Below are 18,612 nucleotides of genomic sequence, written 5' to 3'. Positions count from 1 at the left end.
GTGGTAAAGTAATCTATAAAAATGACTCAACATGAGAAAGTTTAGGCAGGATTTCACTTAATAAACACAATTATCAAGTGGCTCTTAGAAAACCACGTTTCTGTTTCTCTTCTTGACTGGTTAACTTGCTTTTCAATGATATTCTGTTATTAATCGCACAGGTAGATATTGACCTGCTATTGTATTACTGCCTGTCACACCTCATCCAGTGCCCATAGGATTACCCTGCTCGTCCTTGTGTCTTGCCAATGCAACAAAAGTCATACAGGCCTCCCCAGTGGCTAAAGCTGTAGTGAGCCCCACTGGTACCATTAATGCATGCTCAGTGTTACTGGTTCCATATGGTTTCTTCCTGTTACACGTAGTACCACTCCAACATGTTTGCCTACCACAACCAGAGCCATACATATCTTCCTAGTGATTAAGGATGTGACAAGCCCCACTGGCTCTGTTAATGCATGCTCCGAATCACTGGTCCCGTATGTCATAGGTCAGCTGCAAGGTCATAGAACGGCTCCTGGTGGAGGAGCAGTGGCAGGGACGTCTCCCTGCAACCCCCTGCAACTAGACCTCAGATTAGGTGTTACTGCCCCCAACACTTCTGCTCACCCAGAGCTAAAAGCTGCCCTTTTCTGCCTCTTCAGCCAGGCCTTTCAGTAAATAAATGTAATTAATATGCATTCTGCACAGCCATTCACTCACCTTACATATTCAGGTAAGACTGAAGCATGGTCATTGACCAGCAGATCCTTCACCTGGTACATGATGGCATATTTCCAGTTGTCCAGCACTTGGGTCAGGTTTGAGCAGCTTTTGCCATTTGTTTTGTCTATGAGGTAAGCAGTTGTACAAAACATATAAAATTATGTCAAATATATGCATTGAGTGGTATGTGCCCATATAGTGGGCAGGAGCTCAGTGGTGGAGTCAATGAGCCACATTTGGTCCTTTAGGAAAGGCCTTTGGTTTTTATGTGTAACCCATATGGAGATTAAAAAAAAAAAAAAAACTATACAGCACATGTTTGCAAGTAATTTTTTTTACTGAGTAGTTTTAAAAAATGTCTCAAAACTAAAAACACTGGGAGCATCAGTTATATTATAGCCAACATTTTTCTGCAATGATACAGTACAAGCACTAGAGAACAACACAGAAAAATGATCATGTAATTTCAGCCCTGAATCTATGATTATTCTGCTGAACTGTTGAATTCTGTAGAGAAAACTGTTACCTCTGTGCTCCCATGTTTCTTGAGTGCTCTTCTTCTCAGCGACGCATAAAGAGATGAGCACCAGCAGGATCAGAACCCTCTTCAATCTCATCGTCCTTAGCAACACAACACTGATGTCATTAAAACTGTAATCCTTTGATATGCAGCCACTACAAACATTATAACATATTACCCTCAACTTCCCAAGTTCATCTGCTCTGAGTTCATTCAACAATAGCATATGTTTCACATGTTCCCCGGAAAAAAATATTCCCGGACACAACAATGTTAGGCGGAGTCTGGCGTAGGAGTTTAGCGTTATACTGTAACCACATATCTGTATGTAATTAACATGCAGTGCACAACATAAATCAAGGCTGTTTTCTAACATAAAGATCATGCATTGAGTCATCAAGAAAACTACAGATCAGATGTATCATTGTCTAACAGTGTCAAGCCTACATGTGCTCCTCTCAGTGACCTCATTGCAAATGTAATAAGCATTTGACAAAAAATAAATATATATTCTGACATTAAATGTTATGATAATACTAGAAGCAAACAATTACATCATAGTCAAATACCTTTAGAGTGATAACTGTGCTCTTGTTGTCAATGATATCCAAGGCTTAGATTAATACCACTGTGTGTGCTGACAATGAAGCAACATGTCCGGAGTTGCTCTCTTATATCAGCATCCAAAGCCCAAAAGCCATCCCTCAACCTGCTCACGCCTCCAGAAGAGCACAGAAACAGAGAGAGAAAGAGAGAGTACTTTTATACACTAACTGACTCCATAGTTACTCACAGTGTTTAACGGCACATTTATTTACCTATATAGTTATTTCCTTTCTCTTTTTCTGTGTAGATGTTACACATAGCATGTGTTAGTAGCATTTGCCTAGCAAACATAACTTGGTACTTATCTCATATCTGGCTTTACATTGCCGCCTCACAGCTCCAGGGTCCCTGGTTCGACCCTGAGCTCACGCTACTGTCTCTGTGGATTTTTTATGCTCTCCCTCTGTCCACATGACTTTCCCCTTCAGCAAAAAGAAAAAAGAAAAATGGAGGATATAATTGATCTTTTATCTGGGTATGTCTAAAAACCAATCAAATCCAAAGTAGGAGTCAGATCACAGCTAGAATAGTCATCATAGCCAAAAGTATAATAATTTCCAGAAACAAAAGACCAACTCTACATTCCAGTACTGTTTTAATGCCTTCCCTTCATACAGTAGGAAAAATGTACATCAGGTGGATTTTTCCCCTGGCAGCACACACAATGTAATTAAATTAAATAGGTTCCTTGATAATATGTATGACTTTGATCAACAGTCATAACACCTTGCAACTAACTAGTTGTCTTACTACATGTCTAGCAAATGACTTTTTTGTATTTATTTAGGACAGGTGCTGTATTTTGGGACAATTCTGCTCCTAAAATGACTTAAAGCCTACAAGGAGTCATAAAACAAGCTTGCCAAATAAGGAAACAGTCTTTAAGATGACAACAGGGATTTGACAGGTAAGATCAAGTTCTAGTGGTAGGGTTGGAACAGGAGCTGAGGAAGATTCTGTGGCATTAAGAAAGTAGTTTCACCCTCATTCTCACAACCAAAAGTGATCCCTATCCCACCCACAGCCATCTTCTGTTGCGCTCAATCAAATCCAGCGGTACCAGTTAAGAATCGGTCCTGGTAGAGGTCATGCTCAGCTCCAGTAGAGAAACACTTCATGTAAGGGCATCATTCCAGCAGTGCATTCCTGCATCTGAATGTAATGGTCTGTGGAACATCTGGGCCTTGTAGTGAGCCCAAGCAGCCTGGAACAGGAAAGATGACAGTGGAAGACCTGGAAATCTGTAACTGACACACTTCATAAAAACCTCATCTGAATATTTTATTTATGCTGCATAGCATAAAATGATAATTGATATTACTGTCTGCCCAGAATGAAAAGTTCCTGAAGGCAATGTGAGAGAGCAGAAGAGTTGTGTGTTAACTATATTAATGTTTATATCCATATTAGACCATCTAAAGTAAAGTGTTATTTTCTTTAGGGTTTCTACTCTTCTACTTTTGAGCATGTTTTCCATTCTGATTCATTTGACGCTCTTCAGAGAACTCAACAGAAACAGAAGATGTTATGTAAATGTAAATGGATAAATTTCTTCCCAAATTATGCCTGGCACATTATATTTTCACCAAGCCTAACTATGGCAAACTAAAAAAACATTGATGACATACTACAAACAAGTTGTTCTGTTAAACAGGAGTGTTGACATAATGGATGGATTTAATGACCTCTGTTAATATTGTTTTAAAGAGTGAAACCAAAATAGAAACCAGTGTTTTGTTCTGAAACAACTTTCTTGTTCTCATGCAGATGTACACTTCTGTGCTTGAATTACGTAATGATAATATTGTGAATGTGTGGTGAGACTGTTCTGGATAATGTTCTCAAAGGAGTTGGATTTGGAGGAAGGCTGGAGTGTGGAAACAAATAAAAGCTTATAGTACTATATTGGAAAGGGATCAGATTTTGGTCTTTTTTTAAAAAAGAAAAAAAGAAAAGAAAAGAAAAACAAGGAGTAAATTTGACTACCAATTAACCAGAAAGAGAAAAAAAACATAGCTTTAGACTTGACTGTGTTGGATAAATACATACTAAGAGATACACTGTGCTAGCACTCAAAAGGGGTACTGTCATGGATCACTACCAAACTGCATGCACAATTCAACTCAGCATCTAATAGACTACCCTTGAATTTTAGTCACATTCTTCTTCTTTGATGCCAGATTTGTGTTCAGATTTCTGCTGTTGCTGCTTCCATAACTAGAGGTGAAAGATACCTTCTTTCACCTTACTTTAGTCTCGTCTCAGGTTGTTTCATAAGGAGGAGAAAAAAAGCACTCTTTAGGGAGGATATAAGCATAAATGAAAATGAATATTCCTAATGAAATACAGACACAACAACACTGATGTAGTCACTCCCCTATTTGTCCTCAAAATGGCAGCTATATACAGGGTGACATCACTTGCAGGGATAGAACAAAGCCAGAAACTCTAGTGATGAAGACATGCATTTTCTTTGGGCGTGTGGTTACACAATGCCATGTATTCTAGCATTGACCAGTTCTTACTATGCCTAGTTTTACTTTGTTGCTTAGTTATTTGCTTTAAGTTTATGTTTACCTCACCCCCCTTGTGTCCTTCACTTAATTTTATTCAGTTCCACATATTTATAGTTTAGTTCAATATACAGTGAGGGAAAAAAAAGTATTTGATCCCCTGCTGATTTTGTACGTTTGCCCATTGACAAAGTAATGATCATTCTATAATTTTAATGGTAGATTTCTATAGGTTTAATGGTGTTCTTATTTGAACAGTCAGAGACAGAATAACAACAAAGAAATCCATAAAAATGCATGTCAAAAATGTTATAAATTGATTTGCATTTTAATGAGGGAAATATGTATTTGACCCCTCTGCAAAACATGACTTAGTACTTGGTGGCAAAACCCTTGTTGGCAATCACAGAGGTCAGACGTTTCTTGTAGTTGGCCAACAGGTTTGCACACATCTCAGGGGGGATTTTGTCCCACTCCTCTTTGCAGATCTTCTCCAAGTCATTAAGGTTTCGAGGCTGATGTTTGGCAACTCGAACCTTCAGCTCCCTCCACAGATTTCCTATGGGATTAAGGTCTGGAGACTGGCTAGGCCACTCCAGGACCTTAATGTGCTTCTTCTTGAGCCACTCCTTTGTTGCCCTGGCCGTGTGTTTTGGGCCATTGTCATGCTGGAATACCCATCCACGACCCATTTTCAATGCCCTGGCTGAGGGAAGGAGGTTCTCACCCAAGATTTGACGGTACATGGCCCCGTCCATCGTCCCTTTGATGCGGTGAAGTTGTCCTGTCCCCTTAGCAGAAAAACACCCCCAAAGCATAATGTTTCCACCTCCATGTTTGACGGTGGGGATGGTGTTCTTGGGGTCATAGGCAGCATTCCTCCTCCTCCAAACACGGCGAGTTGAGTTGATGCCAAAGAGCTCCATTTTGGTCTCATCTGACCACAACACTTTCACCCAGTTGTCCTCTGAATCATTCAGATGTTCATTGGCAAACTTCAGACGGGCATGTATATGTGCTTTCTTGAGCAGGGGGACCTTATAACATTTTTGACATGCGTTTTTCTGGATTTTCTTGTTGTTATTCTGTCTCTCACTGTTCAAATAAACCTGCCATTAAAATTGTAGACTGATCATTTCTTTGTCAGTGGGCAAACGTACAAAATCAGCAGGGGATCAAATACTTTTTTCCCTCACTGTAGCAATGTTTACTTCTTGTAAGTGCATCCTTGCTCACTAGCGTCTACACATGATTTGATCTCATTCTTGTCACAGGTGCAAATACACAGTAGTTGGCCAAGCTATGAATGATAAAACGTCAAAAAGGAGTGACTTACAATAACGAGATCAGTACAGTTACAAGTCAGGCAGTAACAAGGCTCATCACTAGTCACCTCAGCATTCAGAAAGTAAGAGCACAGAAAAAGAGTAAAACTAGACGTACACATGCATACACACTGAAAGTACCAAAGGGGTTTTAGCAGTGAGCACCAAAACACCCACGATATCTCAGTAAATCACACTGTATTCAGTTGTATAAATGTTGCAGTGATAGCAGTAAAAAAAAAAAAAGAAAAAGAAAAAGAAAATATGTGCTTATACTCATGTACCACCCCCAAGGCTAGTGTTTCTCTACTGCTTTTGTGCAAGCCAAGTCTACTGTCTTAAACTGATAGACAAATTGTGTTTAAACATACGTAATCATTCCAAGTTATGGAAAATGATTTTGGTGGCCATGCTACCAGCAGAGAGTTCAGATAATGCAGTCTGACAGCTATTAAACTAAATTTCAGTGGAATTTTCTGATCACAGCATTTCATCTTTCCCATGAAAAATAGACAAGGCTTATAAAGAAAGCCGTATCTGTTTATATTTATAAATAAAAATAAAAATACAATTTACAACGACCATGTGTCACCTTTCTCAGTTGAGTCTGTTTTTTTTTCTTCTATTTAATGTGTTTAATTTATCCAATTGTATTTTATTTAGACTTTTATTTAGACATTCCTAATATGACAATCATTGTTTCAAATGATCGCATCGGTGCCTCCCCATGTATCCAGTGAAGTTTTCTCACTTGACATTACATAATTTTAATACATATTTTAGTTTCAGACTTAGTCTCACTAGTCAGTGGTCACATTTCTTATTAAAACCAGAAGTACAGCTATTTGTAGACCAAAGTCTGATCATTTTCATATACCACTTTCACTGCATCATCTTTCTCATCAAGTCTACATGTGTCCACTAACACAGGAAATGAATAATCATAAATTAGCAGACTGAACTAATCACAAGCAGGGTCTGTGAGCGTTAGCATCATGGAATGGCCCACTGGCAAAATTCCCCAACTTCCTGACTGCCAGTCTTGCTCTTCCCTGTTTATGTTAGTGAGTATTTTGTGTATTAGATCTGCTTTTTATTCTCTGGACTGTCCTTTAGCTATCTAACTAAGTGAAGCAGCCTACAGGGTGCACATGAGGACAGACAAATCTTCTTGTATATTGAATTTATCGAGCAAGCAGCACGTGTTCTAGCATCTTCAGGTAACGTCACTCAAGAAGAAAGTTCTCAATGCAACTAAACGCTTTAACATTTCAACTGCTATTGTAGTTAAGTTCTGATTTTTTTCCCTGATTAACAGTCTCCTGCTGCCTGTTCCAGAGAGAGGAGAGCTTTGGATGATGAATAGTCATGCAGAGTGCCAAGACTCTTCCTAATATTTTGCCAGGGGTTTGGTTCCAGATTCATGCTATATTCTGACCCTTTGCAAGCCCAGGTTCAGTATTGGTTCCACTCTAAAGTCCATTGGTTGGGCCAGGATTTTTCCACAGCCCAGTCTAACCTGGACTTTGGGAAGGAATAACAGAAACCATTGTTATTGACCTAATTAAGAAGGGAATGCAGGCTCACATTCTCTGTTTGTTGTTTTTTTCATCCTTAATTTAATCTGTTTGAATCTTAGCACTGAATAGAAGACATAGAGATGCTGTAGCAAATAGAGAAGTTTAATTTCAGCAGCATATGTTTGCCACATCTTTTTTGATAATCAGAAAAAAAGAATTCAGGCTGCATCTCATCACTAGTCACAGTAATTGTTCACATGTTGGAGGTGTTTGAAGTTTTGCCGCACTTTGCTCACATGATCATTCAAAAAATTGGCAAGATGTTCTTGTGACAGACATTTGCACTTTCAGTTAGTATGGATCCACAACATGGCTGCAAATTGCTAATGTAACATTCAATGTGCAGTTTTTAAGAAGCTTTTATAATACTGTGGATCATGTAAAATGTATAAGTGTATGTTCAAGATACAATAGTAGAGTCAGCAGTAGAAAATGCATGTGTACAGAGAATTACAATGGCTTTGAGTATGACTGCTGAAAAAGAGCACATGCAAGTTAAAGATAGATGTGGAAAAGATTTTTGATTAAATGCCAGAATACTACATAAAAAGGTCTATAAATTATCTTGAGACAATCAATTTTCCAGAACTCCAAAACAGAAAGCAGAGATCCACATGCAGGTTAATAATTACAATAATTACTGCCAAATCAATTATCAGCTGTTTATACTATCCATCTTTCTTTGGCTTAAGACTTTCATATGTGTATCCATATGTGTAAATATATTTATATCTGATCTGTCACCAACATTTTGACTCCTTCTTCCATTTTCTGTTATTTCAGGTGGTGTCTCAGTGAATTAAAAGTAGGGTGATATGGTGAAATTTCAGCCCCCATTTAGACACATTCAGCAGCTTCATTCAGTTTAATTTAAGTGAATGACAGAATATCAGAGGGTGCATTTCCACACAAGGGCCAAATAAAATACACAATCTGTCCTACAACCAATTCCAAATGACAAACTACAAAAGCTACAAAAACTGGGCCTAATCAAATGAAAAGAATTTATTGGGCCATTTGAGAGAACCTAATAAAATAGGACCTTTTAAAGGGTTCTTTGGATAGTTACAGGGTTGTCACTTCTTAACGGGAACTGATTGGAACCCTCTCTGAAAAGACATTCTGTGTATTAGGTTTCTACACTCAGGTACAATCCAAAAAAAAAAAATTATTTAATTTGATTCTAGATTTATTCATTTACCGCGTGTGAGTTTCTGTAGTCAGCGCATGGATATTCCTTATCCATGAATGATAAGGGATTTTGCCTAATAAATCTTTTTTATAAGGTAAATGTGTCAATCTGGGGTTTCATTAACATTGTGTTTTGCTAAGCTGTGATGTTTGATATCCCAAACCCCTTTGCACTTATGGCATGTCCTGTAGCTATGTATATTCTCACCAGGATGCCTTAAAGACTAGCACTTCCTAAAAATAGTTTATGCATAAAACTCATCTGATCAATGCATAATCCTACCTGGATATCATAAACTCACTTCTCCTAAGAACAGTCCTGTGATCATCCTGAGACTCCTATTCATATATATGTGTACATGTTAAACATCCTTCCACACACTTAGAATTTTTTTTGTCTCTCTGCATAACTGTACTACAATATAGTGATGATGACAATCCCACTATCCAGTGTCACCCAGAAGAGAATGGGTTTTCTTTTGAGACTTGTTTCTGTCATGGTTTCTTCCTCATGTCATCTCATTGTCACCTCTGGTTTATCCAGGATGTATGTCTATATTTGGATTTCTGTAAAACGTCTATGCGACAGTGTCTTCTGTATAAATTAATTTGAACTCCAAAAAAAATGGTGGCTGTGTCTCAGATGGTAGAGCAGGTTGTTCACTAATTGCAGGGTTCGTGGTTCGATGCCCGGCCGACACAAATCCACATGCCAAAGTGTCCTTGGACAGTGAACCTCAAGTTGCTATCAATGGTAGGCTAGCCCCTTGCATGGTTGCTCTGCTGCCATTGGTGTGTGTGTGTGTGTGTGTGTGTGTGTGTGTTTTTGTGTGTGTGAATGGGTGAATGGGAAACAGTGTAAAGCATTTTGTACAGCCACTGAGGTTAAAAGGAGCTATATATGTGCAGACCATTTACATACATCAAAACTTTTGGATGGCTATGGGTTCTTGCTTCCAAATGTGTGAAAGACAGCCACTGTTGCAGAGTTCTACATAACATTTTAGGGGTTCCCACAAACAAATTGAAGAATGATTTAGGTCAGGACACTAGATGGGACCTTTTTTTTAACAATTTAACCCTTTCTCTTTCTTCAAAAAGGTTCTTTTATATATTAATCTTTCTTTTGCTCATTTTAAATGGTAGTTTGCATTTGTGTCAAGGCATTAATTAAATTAAATTAAATTTTATTTGTTTAGCACTTTTAACAGTGGTCATTGTCTCAAAGCAGCTTTGCAGAAACATATAAACACAAGATACAGATTTTAAGTGTGTGAATTTATCCCTATTGAGCAAGCTGTTGGTGACGGTGGCGAGGAAAAACTCCCTAAAATGATATGAGGAAGAAACCTTGAGAGGAACCAGACTCAGAAGGGAACCCATCCTCATCTGGGTAACAACGGATAGTGTCAAAGTAAAGGGAAGTTCATTATGGTTTTTACATGAAGTCTTTGTTGAACCGATCCACTGTTCACTAAAGGAGACTTGAGTGCAAAATTGTATTTGGTAATTGCAGTCCTAAGGCCATAGCAGCAACCGTAGTCCCAACAACCACAGTGAGAATGTCCATGTGGAATTGAGGTCCACAGCCATTTCATGATACTTCAAGTGGTACCATCCTAAGCAATCTCTAGGCTGTAGCCCCCAGTTGATGAGAGCTCCATCCAGAGGTAGGGCATCCTACCTCTGGATCAGGTAGGTCCGGAGTGCAGAAAGGGTCAGGATCACTGGCATCTCCATAAAATCATGTCTGGCTTGAGAGAGCGAGAGGGAGGTAAAGAGAGGGGGAGATTATTAGGTATGTTTACTATCCTGTGATGTATAAGACTGTGTATTTTGCGTAAAAGAAAGTCTACTCATGGTAAGCTTGAGTAAACAAATGTGTTTTCAGCCTAGACGTAAACACTGAGAATGTGTCTGAGTCCCAAACACTAACTGGAAGGCTGTTCCATAACTGTGGGTCTTTGTAAGAGAAAGCTCTTCCCCCTGCTGTAGCCTTCACTACATATATATATATATATATATATATATATATATATATATATATATATATATATATATATATATAGTAGTATTGTAAATTAATAATATAGCCATCACATCTTAATCATGATCTTTATCTTCAGTAACTAACCCCTCACTATCTGAGAATCACTCACTGATTCCCTTTTGAGGCTCAAGGTTTCTTCCTCATGTCGTCTCGGGAAGTTAGTTTTATTTCTAATTTTTCACCCATCTGTGGTTCTTTATTCTCTGTCATCCATTAGATGGCATGCCAGAGAAAAAACTATGTACTGTACCAGCTGTATATGGTTGAAATTACAATAAAAGTGGGAAAAAAGTTTCATTAAAACTAACATGCATTATATAATTTTGAAAGGAATATAAACACTGGATGTACTTAAACCTTGACCTTGACCTTAAACCACTGAATTAAACTAATCTGATAAGTTAATCAAATTGATTGAGAGGTTTCGAACTGGTCTGGGACAGAGCACTCAGACGTGAAATTTGTTCAGGTTAACATATACTGGAGCTGTCCTCTTTAAAATGTGCAAAGTGCGAATCCACAGCCGAGACCTGGATTCCTCTGGACAGCCTGCCTGTCTGGACATGTAGCCAAAGTAAAGGGCCCAGTTGCAGATGTATATGATGATTGAATGATATTCTGTAAATATTGTGCTACCTTGGTGTTTGTGAATGCTGTTACATTAATCAAGATAATTATCAAACACCATCATAGTTGTTATAGTTGTTATAGTTATTAGTAAGGTATTATAAATCTAATTAAATGAGTTTTATTGAAGACCCTGTAAGTAATATGATACAAAATATTTCCAGTACATGTTCTAACACAGGGTAACTGGTTTGACTTCTGTGGGTGAAAGGTTTAGGAATAAAAAGCTCCACTGGCACAAGTAAATGAATATGATTGCACACATTTGTCTAACATGCCTGGTAGTTGAAAAATGCTCATAAAAATTATTTCATAGCGAGGTCTGTGGAATTTTTTCTTTTTTTATAGGAGATCTTGGCTGCAGGAAAGTTGGAGCCTTAGATGTTATGGAGTGAGAGTTATTATATGCAGATTGTTTCATTACATATTATGAGAACTGACAGCTATGGAATAAAATGAGAACAATCAGAGATGTGATACAATTCATGAAGAATTTAATTAAGTAATAAGTTTATTATATTTGCTTATACCAAAGCACTGTCTAATGCCCGATTTTGATTGGTCAGAAGGTTTTTGATTAATGTTCTGTACCAGCAGATCTGACAGTAGCTACAGCTGCAAGGTTTCTATTTATCTGCTCATTCTAATACATTATTGTTTCTATAGTAACAACTGACACAGGGACTTGTATGGCTGGCATTCCACATAAACTGAGTAAGAATGTGTACTTGTTGACTTAGTGAAGCTTTCTATTAAGAGACACATATTTATGATTATGATTTGTTGGCTTGTGTTGGTTACATAATGCATTACTATCTTACAGAATAGTTTGCTTACATTCAGGTACATACAGCTTAAGCATGGATTTTGCATAAAAAAGTGTCATGGCGTTCCCTTTCAAAGGGAACTCAACATTGCGTGAGCTTCACGCTGTGGGAAGTGCCCTCGCGCGTGACCAGTATAGGAAGCTTGTGTAACATCATGCATATTTATAGGCCTGCCGTGATCAGGTGATGTGGCAATTAAGGGTGTCACATGATATAAAAATGGCACCTGTGAACTGTGCCGTCAGCCTTATTATCTTCAGCTAGACTGCATGTCTTAATTTCCTCTCTCCTCACTTTCTGTGTGACGTGTCTCGGGGTTTGCTCGCTATTTTCTCTGCCAAAGGGAGTTGGGTTTCAGAACCTTGCGGATCTGGGCCGGCTGGCTGCCTCGGCAGCAGTCCTGGGGATCTCGTATGGATCTGGAGGAGGAACTTGCGTCGTGACTCCTCCTTCCACTATGGAAAACAAAAAAAAAACCTCTCGCTGACTCTGAGGAGCCAGAAGGTTTGTGATGATAGACCTAAAAGACGCATATTTCCACATAGAAATATCGCCCCTTCAAGCTAGTTTTATCCCCTCACACCTTCACAAAGTGTATGGATGCCATTCTGGCTCCCTTTCAACTCCAAGGAATCCGTATACTGAACTACCTGGATGACTGGTTAATTCTAGAATGATCCAGGGAACTGGCAGTTCAACATCGAGATGTTGTTCTTGCCCACATGAAGAGTTTGGGGCTCAGTTTGAACCTCACGAAAAGAATGCTTTCTCCAGTGCAGAGGACAACTTTTCTAGGGGTTGTATGGGATTCTACTACGATAAGGGCGTTTTTTCAGTCCTATCAACATTGAGCAAGATAAAGCTGTATATGGGCATCCCCTCCAGTCTCTATGAGAGCTGCAGCCAACGTCATACCGTTGGGCCTATTGTACATGAGACCGTTTCAGTGGTGGCTGAAAAGTCAAGGGTTTCGTCCGAGGATGAATTCTCTGAGAGTAATCAGTGTGGGTGATGCCTATGTGCTCTGAGAATTTGGAGGTGTTTCTAGCCTCAGGTCACACTCTAGGGGCATCTCCTTATCGTAAGACAGTAATGACAGATGCCTCCCTCACAGGCCGGGTTGCGAACTTAGACGGCTGTCCAGCTCACGGTCTCTGTAGAAGCCCTCATCTGGAGTGGCAAATAAATTGCCTAGAGATGCGGCCGTATTTCTAGCACTGAAATTCTTTCTTCCTCAATGAAGAGGTCACCATTTGTTAGTTGTGACAGACAACACAGCGATGATCTCATATAACAAACACCAGGGTGGGTTATGTTCGCACCCCCTGTTCAGGCAGGCACAACTAATTCTTCTCTGGGCAGAGGGAAAGTTTTTGTCAGTGGGTGAAATGTACATTCTGGGCAACTGGAATGTGGGGGCAGACATCCTGTCGAGGCAGGGGCTGAGGCTGGGGATAAGAATCTCCATCCACAAGTAGTGGAGTCCATATGGAGGAGGTTCAGCCAAGAGGAAGTGGATGTGTTAGTGTCTGAGTAGACAACACACTGCCCGCTGTGCTTCGCCCTCTCTCCTCCCAAACCATTGGGGCTGGACGCCATGGTGCACACATGGCCGAGGTCATGTCTGTATGCTTTTCCCCTGATCGCTCTGCTCCAACAAGTTCTAGCAAGAGTTCGCCAAGACCGTCTACCTCTGCTGCTAGTAGCACCTTATTGGCCAACTCGAATATGGTTCTCAGAGATAATATCCCTGCTAGACTGCACTCCTTGGGAGATTCCCATCCACAGGGATCTACTGTCTCGAGCCGGAGGGCTGATTTATCACCCTTGGCCGGAACTATGGAAACTGTGGGTCTAGCCCCTGAGGGGCACCAGCTCATAGATTCTGGTCTCGCAACTGATGTTGTAGAGACCATGTTGAATGCTAGAGCAACATCCATGAGAAATTGTATGTGCTCAAGTGGCGACTTTTTGTCTTGTGGTGTGAGGAGTATCATCTAGACCCAGTAAACTGTGCAATAGGTACAGTCCTGGAGTTCTTAAAGGGACGTTTCTCAGCAAGGTTGGTTCCTTCTACATTTAGGGTCTACGTGCCCACCATTTTGGCCAGCCACGCCCCTATTGATGGAGCCTCTGTGAGGCAACATCCTCTAACATCGAGGATTATGCATGGTGTCAGGTAGCTGAGGCCCATCTGCAGACCACACATACCTTCCTGGGACCTTTCTGTGGTACTGGAAGGTCTGTCAGGTGCCCCATTTGAGCCCTTAGAGTCAGCCTCAGAGAAGCTTCTGACTCTAAAGATAGCTCTTCTGCTGGCCCTGACATCTCTCAAGTGAGTAGGAGATCTACAAGCTCGCTCTGTTGCCCTTCCTGCCTTGACTTTGCCCCTGGATTAGCCAAGGCCTTCCTATATCCTAGGCCGGATTATATTCCTAAAGTGCTTACGTCTGCAGCCCAGCCAGTACTGTTGCAGGCTTCCTGCCCTCCTTCGTTCCTCACACCGGAACAAGAGAAATTGCACCTACTGTGCCCAGTAAGGGCTCTCTGTACTTATGTCCACTGCTCTGGCCAGTGGCATAAGTTGGAGCAGCTGCTGGTCTGCTTGGCGGTGACAGTAGAGGCGATGCTGTGTCGAAGAAATGTATCTCCAATTGGAAAGTGGAAGCAATCTCTATAGCTTATGAGGCGCGTGGTCTTGCTACGCCTCTGGGCATAAGGGCTCATTCCACTAGGGGGTTCACCAACTCAAAGGCTTTGTCCAAAAGAGTACCCTTACACGATGTGTGTGCTGCCGCAGGGTGGTCTATGCTGCATGCATTCATTCTGTATTACAGACTGGATATACATTCCACCCCTGGCTTGAGAGTCTTGCATTGACCCTCGGGCTTGGATCTTTTGAACAGGCCACGCCCTCAGTATGACAGAGTGGGAATTCTCATTCCCACAGCGTGAAGCTCATGCAACGTTGAGTTCCCTTTGAAAGGGAACGTCTGGGTTATGCATGTAACCCTATTCCCTGAGAAGGGAACGAGACATTGCATAGCTTTGTCATATTGGGCATGCCTGTTAATTGCGTCTTCGCTTCAGATAATTGAGACTGATGGCATGGTTCACAGGTGCCGTTTTTATATCACGTGATGCGTTTATTTGCCATGTCACCTGATCACGGCAGGCCTATAAATAGGCATGATGTTACACAAGCTTTAGATACCAGTGATTCATGAAGGCACTTCCCACAGCATGAAGCTCACACAACATCTCATTCCCTTCTCAGGGAACAGGGTTACATCCATAAACCAGACGTTTTATACAATGTGATAGTTGGGATTTTGGTTTTCATTTTGACCTTGTGACCACATATACAATATGTAGTGTAAACAACCTTTCAATGATTCTAGCTAGAGGTTTTCTTTTCGACTGTATGAATGTCTATGTTTTGTATTAAAGCCACAGCTGATTCTACAGTATACGAGGAGCGAGAAACATTTTGTAAGAAATTCTAGCTACCGAGATTCCTCCAGATTTTACAGGTGCCAGTTTTAGTGGTGCAGCTTTGTAGTTTATTCTTATCTGAAATATTACTCTTTGCTGTTGCCAATACAATTTGTCAAGTTGGATCTGGTTTTGTGTATTATTAGAAACAGGGATGAAATGTAGAAGCCTCCTTGTGTCAGTCGACATATTTAAAGGATTATTAGATTAGTTTTAAAACGTGTTTTTGCATTACTTAAATCCCCCAAATCCTGTGGGTTGTACAGCCAAGTTTTCTGTGGTTTTCACTGTATCTCCAGGTTTTCACACTAACAAAAATAGATAACGCCATTCTGTCATATTCCTTTTCGGAAAAGATCTCTCTCTTCTCTATTGAGCTCTACTGAATAACACATCACCTAAGTTATGTATCAGCTGCTCCATGACTGAGCAACGAAGCAAGATCTCATTCATACACACATTCTTTCTCTAATCCCAGCACCGTGACTTTCACATGATACAGGAATGATCAAGATTGCAGCTATGCTCTTTTACACTGCTGCTCTCTCACAAGCACTCTCTTTATCTCTGCCTTTTTTCTTGCTTCTTTAGTATTGACCAGCATGCAACTGGGCACAGAGTGTCCTATACTAGTAATATGAGATGAGCTCCTTTTGGCTTTCAAGGTGGATTCCTTTTTTCTGGAAGCCGATGTCAAAAATGCAAGATGACATGACCAAACCACTCATATCAAAGGTAACATCAGTCACTTTCTACCTCAGTTAGGTTTACTAGAACAGCTTAAATCTCACATTTTGTCACATGAGGATCAACAGATGTTCCTTTGATGTCATTTTTATTGAGTTTTAAGCAAAACAGTTGAAAAATGTGTTTTAAAATACCAAATATATCTTCATCTCATGTGTGTGTGTGTGTGTGTGTGTGTGTATACACATGATTGTGTGACCATTTAAGTGCAAATAATGACAAAAATCATCTTATTGTTTCTTGTTTTCAGTAAGAAGTCATTTATTACTATTTATATTTCGCATTTGTTCAGAATAGACCTGAACATGACCTTTGTCATATTAATTTGATTTTCTAGAATTATAAATTTAAATAAATTATTTTAACATTATTATACTTTAGGTTAAAAATAAAAACAGGTCATTCTGAACCAAACAGTGCATGAAGGATAATCTAAAAGTGATGTTTGTCATGTTTTAAGGTGATAAAATCAATAGGATGAAGTATTTCATTATTTAAGATTTTACAACCATCTCCTAGGTAACCACTAGGAATGGCATTCAATACCAGGGCACAGATATCAACACAGAGAGACAAACCGGTTTCAGCTCATCAAGCCATGATGAGCAAACCATACCGTCACCATGGACCTTTTCCTGTTCACAGACCCACAATTCCTCTGATCTGACCGGATTTCTACTGAAATACGTGCTCGTCACTAGCAACCTTCTCTTCTCTGGGCTGGGCCTGGCCACCTTAGTACTTGGGTTCTGGGGTCTTGTGAACAAGGAATCCTTTGCTCAGGAGAAGCTGGATGGCCTTGGCACTGATCCCATGCTGCTCTTTGTTTTTCTGGGCTTGCTGCTTTCACTGCTTTCTCTGACAGGCTGTGTGGGAGCACTGAGGGAGAACCACTGCCTGCTGCGTATATTCTCTTTAATGCTGGTAATTCTTGTAGCAGCCCAGGTCCTGGTGGCCATTGTGGCCTATAGCCTGCAGGGCTGGATTACTGAGCTGCTGCGCTCAGCCATGCTGACAGCTATGACGGGCTACCAGGATGACCTGGATCTGAGGTTTATTACAGATGAGATCCAGACTGGGCTGCAGTGCTGTGGGGTGGATAACTATCGAGACTGGGAAGTCAACCAGTGAGTACACAATGACTAGAAATGATTAAAAGCAGAGACACAATCAGTAATACTACAACTAGAAGAACAAATACTAATACTACTAGTAGTAGTAGTAGTAATAATAATAATAATATTAATAATAATAATAATAATAATAATAATAATACATTTTAAGAGGGTACAAAAGAGGTGAATAGCAAGCACTGCTACAACAGAATCATGTAACCTACTGCCATTATGAGTGCCTCATTATACACCTTGCACTACACTTGCTGTTGTTTGAACTGAATGATCAGAATTAGACCTCTGATCTAAAAGCCACACATCACCTCCCTCTCTGAAAGTTATTACCCTTTCTGTTACAGGTACTTTAATTGCTCATCTCCAGGCATGCAGGCATGCGGCGTGCCTCACTCATGCTGTGTGGATCCACTGGAGAATGGTACAGTGTGGAACTCGCAGTGTGGCCTCAGGACACAGCAGCTAGATGAGTTCTCAGCTCAGAGTGTGATTTTCCTGGGGGGCTGTGTGGGCAGTATTTCACGCTGGATCAACCTACACTCTGAACTTATTGGCATAGTAACAGCTGTCCTGCTTGGCGTCCAGATCCTCACACTGATTAGTACTACACGCTTGTTGGACAGGATCCAATGTAACAAAGCACATGCATGGTGATGAGAAACATGAACTTAATGATGCATGAAGAAACTTCTTTGGCACTGAGAAATACAAGATACAAAAGACTGGCAAGTTAGTTATATCACTATGCTGTATATGACTTCCTATTTATCACGTCCTGTACATGTGTTACTTCCTTCACAGCAAACAATTCATATAATAATTTTTTCCTCATCCCTTTTCCGATCCTGCTTTATTCGTTTTCACTTGTGGTTCAATTAGAAAGGACAAATCTTTCATTCCAAAGGCTATTGAATTAGTTGGTAGTATGTCCCTATTTTTTCAGTTTCATACATTCAAATTTACTGAAAGAAATGTACACATACTCTTACATGAAAAGTACAAAATAAGATTTATTCAGTGCTCCAGTCATTCCAGTGCTGCTAATGATTGTGGGTCTTACATGTCCTCCAGAAGCATTATAAGGCCAGTAAACACAACACAACCACAGCACTCAACTGATTTTAGACAAGACACATATGGCTACTTGAAGATATTAAAATAAACATTTACTTTGCAAAATTATTTCTGCTTAATAAAATTCAGTCAGGACTGTAACATTCAATAATGAACTATTTCTACTACTGGTAGAGCTGCTCTTTTAAGTAAGAGTGGCACATGAAAGTCACACTATGATAA

At 40.0% G+C, this 18,612-nt stretch overlaps 2 protein-coding genes across 2 annotated transcripts in view; one reads left to right on the top strand and one right to left on the bottom strand.

Moving 5' to 3' along the window:
- Positions 1 to 1,991, bottom strand: part of si:dkey-282h22.5 (uncharacterized protein LOC107988040 homolog) — a 2,838-nt gene extending 847 nt beyond the window's left edge. Inside the window, exons 1-3 of the mRNA XM_053640270.1 lie at positions 1,795 to 1,991; positions 1,232 to 1,326; positions 703 to 829 (exon numbers count right to left, since the gene is read on the bottom strand). Coding sequence (XP_053496245.1) covers positions 703 to 829; positions 1,232 to 1,322 — 218 coding nt within the window. The 5' untranslated portion in view covers positions 1,323 to 1,326; positions 1,795 to 1,991. The remainder of the gene's footprint in view (positions 1 to 702; positions 830 to 1,231; positions 1,327 to 1,794) is intronic.
- A 14,094-nt stretch (positions 1,992 to 16,085) lies between these two features.
- Positions 16,086 to 18,550, top strand: LOC128617209 (tetraspanin-10). Its single transcript, XM_053640259.1, has 3 exons — positions 16,086 to 16,174; positions 16,706 to 17,313; positions 17,661 to 18,550. Exons 1-3 carry the CDS (start codon positions 16,130 to 16,132, stop codon positions 17,968 to 17,970), a joined length of 963 nt encoding a protein of 320 aa, XP_053496234.1. The 5' UTR covers positions 16,086 to 16,129; the 3' UTR covers positions 17,971 to 18,550.
- Positions 18,551 to 18,612: the final 62 nt, after the last annotated feature.

The sequence above is a fragment of the Ictalurus furcatus genome, chromosome 2 (assembly GCF_023375685.1).
Source record: "Ictalurus furcatus strain D&B chromosome 2, Billie_1.0, whole genome shotgun sequence".
In the NCBI taxonomy this organism is placed as follows: Eukaryota; Metazoa; Chordata; class Actinopteri; order Siluriformes; family Ictaluridae; genus Ictalurus; species Ictalurus furcatus.
This window is presented reverse-complemented; position numbering and strand designations above follow the sequence as displayed.

Coding starts and splice junctions, on each gene's coding strand:
- LOC128617209 (XM_053640259.1), top strand. CDS start 16,130: ATGTCAAAAATGCAAGATGACATGACCAAACCACTCATATCAAAG. Junction 16,175..16,705: donor CCAAACCACTCATATCAAAG/GTAACATCAGTC, acceptor ACCATCTCCTAG/GTAACCACTAGGAATGGCAT. Junction 17,314..17,660: donor CGAGACTGGGAAGTCAACCA/GTGAGTACACAA, acceptor TTTCTGTTACAG/GTACTTTAATTGCTCATCTC.